This window comes from Cyprinodon variegatus, unplaced genomic scaffold (genome assembly GCF_000732505.1).
Source record: "Cyprinodon variegatus isolate N-32 unplaced genomic scaffold, C_variegatus-1.0 Scaffold576, whole genome shotgun sequence".
In the NCBI taxonomy this organism is placed as follows: Eukaryota; Metazoa; Chordata; class Actinopteri; order Cyprinodontiformes; family Cyprinodontidae; genus Cyprinodon; species Cyprinodon variegatus.
In genome coordinates, this window is record NW_015151029.1 from 95,293 (window position 1) to 101,614 (window position 6,322).

At 37.7% G+C, this 6,322-nt stretch overlaps 1 protein-coding gene across 1 annotated transcript; it reads left to right on the plus strand.

The window, feature by feature from the left end:
• The first annotated feature begins 4,014 nt into the window (after nt 1–4,014).
• On the plus strand, nt 4,015–5,748 carry nkx2-8 (NK2 homeobox 8). The gene is made up of 2 exons (XM_015392167.1): nt 4,015–4,534; nt 4,682–5,748. Exons 1-2 carry the CDS (start codon nt 4,375–4,377, stop codon nt 5,266–5,268), a joined length of 747 nt encoding a protein of 248 aa, XP_015247653.1. The 5' UTR covers nt 4,015–4,374; the 3' UTR covers nt 5,269–5,748.
• Nucleotides 5,749–6,322: the final 574 nt, after the last annotated feature.

A 6,322-nucleotide genomic window follows, 5' to 3' on the forward strand; every position in this document is an offset into this window, starting at 1 on the left:
CACAGCCCTTAGTTTGTTCTTTATGTGAACGTTTTCCATGGCAGCCAAGCTAAAACGTTCATTTCTTTGACAAATACCTCTCAGGGTTAAGCCACTCATCTTGTTTGCGAGTTTGACTTTAGCATTAGCTCTCTGACTAAACTAGTTTGAATAACACTTGACTGAACAAACATTCTCATTTAACTTATCAGATGATAGGATTTATTATATCTGATTTCCTGCATCAGATTTATTACTTGTCTGAAACGTAATACCCAAAAAGCTGTTTCTGAAAGTATAGCTTCAGTAAATAAACTTGACTAAAACAGTTTAAATTGAACACAATGAAGCCCTTCTCTTTAATACGAAACATGCTGTGCACATCCATCATCTCCCAAGGTGAGAGCCAAACATTTACAGGCAGTAAAACAATAGCCTCGATTGAAGTGGTGTACATTCTACACTAAGACATCTACACATGATCTATGCCTTTGCTTGCAAAGTCTTGGCCTTTGTTTAAATACAAAATTAAAATACATTTCGTGAACCGTAGATAGCTGAAAGCGTTAGCCCAACAGCAAACTCCAGGGACCATGGGAGAAAAATCTGCCTTTTGGCCGAGGAGGGATTGGGAATGGAGGGCTAAACAACAGAGTAAATATTTGGCAGTGGAGAGCTCTTGGAAGCGGCAGAGTGCCCACTTCGGCTGAAGCCTGTGGGTGTTAAATAGATTAAGGGGGCTACTGGGTCATTATGGAAAGAGAAATTCCTGCTCTTTGGACATGACTTCTTTGCTTTTGCGTGTTTTTGCTCTCCAATCGAGTGGCCTCTGTAAGCAATCCACTTCAGCTGACCCTAATAGAGCTACTGTATTCAACCCAGACTTGCAAAACTTTAACATACCGCATATTTGGCAGATGCAAATTATATTTAGTGTGTCTACATTAATAGAGTTCTTTTTCAACTTGTATGTATTCAACTAAATAAGTCAAGTTTTTATTTCCTACTGCAACATAAAATAAAACTTTTGATAAAGAGAAAACATATTTTGAAATAGTTAAACTTTTTTTTTAATATAAATTCAAGTTGACATGTTAGTAGTTTCCCTAATAACCACAACTAAGATGAGCTTTTTGTCACAGACTACCTTGGTTTTTTTAAGATGAACAATCTACTAAACAGCAATAAAGCTTAAAGCTACAGCTTAGCATTAGCATTCATGACTTGACATACTTCATGCTCCAACACAAACTGTATATATATAGTGTAAACATGCACAAATAGTGTTGGACTATAAGATTTCTCCATTTTAATTTCTGAGTCACTTGCTGTTATTTTTATTCCCTTTTAATGTATTTGGAGCAGAGGTAAAATCAGATGAATATCTTTAAGCAACTTGCAAAAGAAAAGAAAAGACACAGATTTTGTTGATCTTTGAAACCTAAATGGAATTTAATATGGCCTTAATCACACATGTAATATTGCTCCGGCCTATAGACTGGGCGGCAGGAGACGCGGAGCAGTAGATAGTGTCCCGGATCCCATTGAGCTCCATTGAAAACCATGACAACACAGAACAAGCTCAGATTTATCCCGTGAGGTTAAAGCACATTGTGTTTGGGCGTCAATCAGCCATTATAGCCGCACTGAACAAATGCAAAATCTTGACTGGAACAAATGCTTCCAACGGGTCTCGGACGCGGGGCTACATTTTCCCTCTTTGTTCTCCTTCTCTGGTTGGCATGTATTGGTGTTGCGCCCCCCTCCATTTCTCACCCGACCACCCAGGACGCCCGGGGAGGCCGCGCTCTCCTCCACGGTCCTCCATGAGGAGGGAGAGGCGCGATGTCAGTGAAGGAGCGAAAATCACACATCAGGCAGGATCAATCAACTAATAAAAGATGTTTGGATCAATCAACTAATAAAAGATGTTTGGATCAATCAACTAATAAAAGATGTTTGGATCAACAGGCGCATCAAGTTTTCCCCAGGTCGCTGTTTCTAAGTTGCCTGATGCATTTTTAGAGAAGTCAGAAGAAAGTGATTAATGATAAGATGTTATTTCCATTTCCCTGGTCGGTAGAATGAAGAATTGCTGATCATTTGTTTTACCAATTAATATAAGGGATGATTAATTACACGAAAAAAACAAACTGGTGGAAGTTAAAACTAGTTAAATGACACGCCCTCTAAATGGTTTATGCTCCTAATTAGGACAGAAGAGTTAGTTTATAAGAGATGATATAATATATTTATAGGTTTCCGAATAGATAAAAAAGGAAAATATGTTGTTGAAATAATTTCGGTTTAAAGGATGTGACAAATGGTGAACGATGACTCAGAACCCTTAACAAAAAGTAGTATACTGAAGTAAATTCTATTAAAAATACATAAGTATAAGTTTTGAAAGTATACCGAACAATGTACTTTTAGTGTACTTGAAGTATATTACTAAAGTAATACTTCTTCGAACTAACTTGGGACATTTTTAAGTTTACTAAAGTATACTTAAAGTATACTTTAGTAAACAATAAAGTAAACATAGTCAAATACACTTGACTATACTATTGTTATAAATAAATAAATATAGTTTAGAATAAGTAAACTAAGTGCACTGCCTGATTTTAATGAAATCAGTGCACTTTTATTATACTTGAATAAACTACTTTTTGCTAAGGGAAGTTAAAGGTTAAAAATAAGTTAAAGGTTATATAGTGGTTTAATGGAGAAAATTTATTTTCAACTTAATCAAATTAAGTTCTCATTAGGCCGCACATGTTGATAAAGTCCTAATAAAATCGTAAATAAGCCGCATCTACTGTCCGATCTGAATCAGCAATTTAAAGACACAAAACTTGGTTAATTAAATGTTATTATCTATGGTTTAATTAAAGCAATGGTTTATTATTAATTATGCTTATGACAAATTCATGATTTGTTTTAGGAACAACGGGATTCAATTAAAATGTAGGTAATTTATTTTCATGTAATCTATAGAATATAGCAGCAAACATAGGGCTGATGACACATAGAAATTAATATACTATCTAATATATTAAATTAATCAAGTCTAGAGCAAAATTGTATGTTTTATTCCGCCTAAAAGGTATCACTGGCTCACTGACTGTAAGTTAAACCCTGAGGATTTTTAAAATGGGACCTGTGTCATGTGATTCTGCAGCCAACACGATCCCACCGGTCTGTAGTTGGAAAGACCCCCTACATCCATAAAATGTCTCCACATATGAGCAGTCTGATCTGGCAGGTTTTACTTTGGGAACATTTAGACGTTTAATAGAGTTAAGCGTGATGGATTTAGCATTTTGATTAATAAAACCTGTTAAATATTTCTTTTTAAATTTGATCTAATTTAGAATAGTAATGTGGAAACAATAGCAGATCTCTTTGAACACTTAAACTAATCAATTTAAGTACAACTGTTTTAAAGATAAGATAATTAAACTAATTTTATAGCTGTTTGGTGAATTATAATATTTTTTTCTGTCTGTTGGCAAAAAATAATAGTTTTTACCGTATCAGCCATGAATAAAGACAAGAACAAACCGACATAAGATATTTAAAAAAAGAGACGTCCTGTGGTTGGAGGGAAGGCAGTCCATTCAGTCATATATTGCTTCTTATTCAAATTACTTTAATTTAAATGTAACAATCAAAACTATAAAAAAAACCCGCATATATGAAGCCAAATAGCCCAAAACTTTTGTAATAAGAGTTTATTCTCGCATTAAATTACACAATATCCTGAAAAAGGCAGAGAAAGAGAGAGGGCATCCCTACTGGAGTGTTTGGGAATCCTCCAGCGTCCATAAAGCTCCAAACTTCTCACGCTGCAAGCGATCCGCACATTAGTGGCGCATTAGTTAAACCAACTCTGCGGGCATCACGCTAATTGTTCACTTTGTATGCAAATATTGGACACGTTGTTTGGACAAGAGCAGGAGAAGGGGGACAGAGTGAAGGGGCATGGAGGAGGAGGGAGGGCAGTTTGATGATGGGACAGCCTCTGTTGTCAGTTGCCACCCAAGACGTGATTCAGCTCCAACAATTACCATTATCTGTTTCTCAGTTGGACGATACGGGACGAATCTGTAATGATGACGAGTGTTTCCTTGGTTCTTTGTGTAGTTTTTCTTTTCTTTTTTTTTTAAGTCCACACCCAGCCATCATTGGTGACAGCACTCCAGCCATTCAGGTGCTGAGCGGAGGAGGAGGCTATATAACAGGAGGCGCACATGGAGAGGTCTGTTTGTGTACACACTGAGCCAGGCGCACGGATTGTTGTTTGAACGCTGCAGCGAAGTGGGATAGATTAACTTTGAGAGCTCTCTTCCATCTTAAGGGGAGAAAACACAGGATTATACCCGATTGTACGCGATGACTGCACCGAACAGGTTCAGCTTCTCCGTCAGGAGCATCCTGGATTTACCTGAGAAGGAGGCGGAGGCTGCGCCGCGGTCCTCCTCGGTTCACTCCTCCTGCTCCTCCAGCTCACCATACACCTCCTGGGTCGAGTGTGATCGGAGCCCCAGCATGTGTAAGCGCATGGTTGATTTTACAGGCAAATGCATGCAGTGTTTATATTTCATTATAATTCTATGAGGATTCCAACAATCTATCAAAAAAGTAAAACATTATTTTACGCAATATTTTCAAAAATATGTATTTCTGTTTTCCACCATAGCTTCTGATGAAGGCAATTTGGAACTGTCCCCCGACTCAACCAAGCCGGATGATTCGTCCCTTGATTTGGAGCCAGAGAGGATCAAGAAGAGCAAGAAGCGCCGCGTCTTGTTCTCCAAAGCCCAAACTCTGGAGCTGGAGAGACGCTTTCGCCAGCAGCGCTACCTGTCCGGGCCGGAGAGGGAGCAGCTGGCACGGATCCTCAACCTCACACCGACCCAAGTCAAGATCTGGTTCCAGAACCACCGCTACAAGATGAAGAGAGGCCGGGCAGAAGGCGCGCTGCCTCCGGACGCAGACATACCGCAGCCTCCGCTGCTGCGCAGGGTTGTTGTTCCGATTCTGGTCCGGGACGGGAAGCCGTTTCACACCTGCTTTATTGAAACGGAGAAAATGGGCTGCTTAACCTCTCCTGCTCCTCCTCATCCTCAGGCAGCTTCCTTCCACTTAGCTTTCCCTCCACTCCAGCACCCCTCCACTGGACCTCTTCCTCCCCGGTACCAACAGCACTTTCCAGCTGCGGCGGCCTCCAGGTTTGCTTGGAGGGACTTTTGGAGCGACTCGGTTCCCTTTAATCCTCTGAAATGAGGCTCCTCATAAAGAAGCACATACTCATTTAGAATGGCATCAAATGTTTTCTAAATGTTTAAAACATTTTTTGAGCTACTTAAACATTTAGATTTTAGAACAAATACTATTTTGCACATTTTGTTGGAATATGTTTGGTGTTGGGGTTATTTTTATATGAATGATGAAAGATTTTTCTTTGATACTCTTGTACTGTAGAATATTTTTAAATTGATAATGCATTTTGTATTGTTTTTCTCTTCCCATCTTTATATGTTTTTAATTATGTGTATATATAACTTTACGCATTTCAGTAGTTAAAGAGTGGTTCATCCTATAGGAAGAAATCAGCCTGTAGTCTCATTGTATAAAGGAAAATGTAATATTTAGTTATTTTATTTTATTTTGTCTTCCTTTGAACTGCCTTTAAAGTTTAAACTGTTTCATCATGTTGCAAAAAATGTTATGAATAAACCCTTCTATTTTGGAATAATTCATTTTTGAGTATCCTGCTACTTTCCCATGTAAACCAGCTGTGATATTGGATCTCAATGACCAGGCATATTTTGCTTAATTTTCTCATATTAAAACATATTTTTTGATTAGATTTATTTCCAAAGCTGGAAATATTTCTTATTTCGAAACATTTTAATGCATACCTTAACATTACATATGATTTATTCATTTAATTTAGTTAAAGTGCACATGTAGTTTTTCCTCATTTAAACATCTTTTACTCTTATCTGTCTAGTTTTATATTCAATAGATGCATTTTCTTAAAATCATTAAATCAGTTGTGTTTATTGATAGTTATACTATATATTTTTAATTTGTGTCAGTTCTAAAATGCATATAAATAGAGTAAATCCTCGCTGTTTAAAAAGGAATTTAAGAAGGTTTCAGGTTAATGTAAAAGCTAAAAAAGCTAATTATGCAGCCAAAAGCTGAGCAAACATCTCCTCTAAAGGACTGGATTTGGTTAAGCATGAGAAAGGCAGCCTCTTTTATCAAAGCCCCACGTTGGGGTCTGAGGCCAGGGGGTCCTTCGCTTATTCTGTTATGTTTTGTTATTCTG

Excerpts from the sequence above, each read along its gene's own strand:
- nkx2-8 (XM_015392167.1), top strand. The coding sequence starts at position 4,375 with ATGACTGCACCGAACAGGTTCAGCTTCTCCGTCAGGAGCATCCTGGAT. Across the intron at positions 4,535-4,681 it reads TGATCGGAGCCCCAGCATGT|CTTCTGATGAAGGCAATTTG; the intron begins GTAAGCGCATGG and ends TTTCCACCATAG.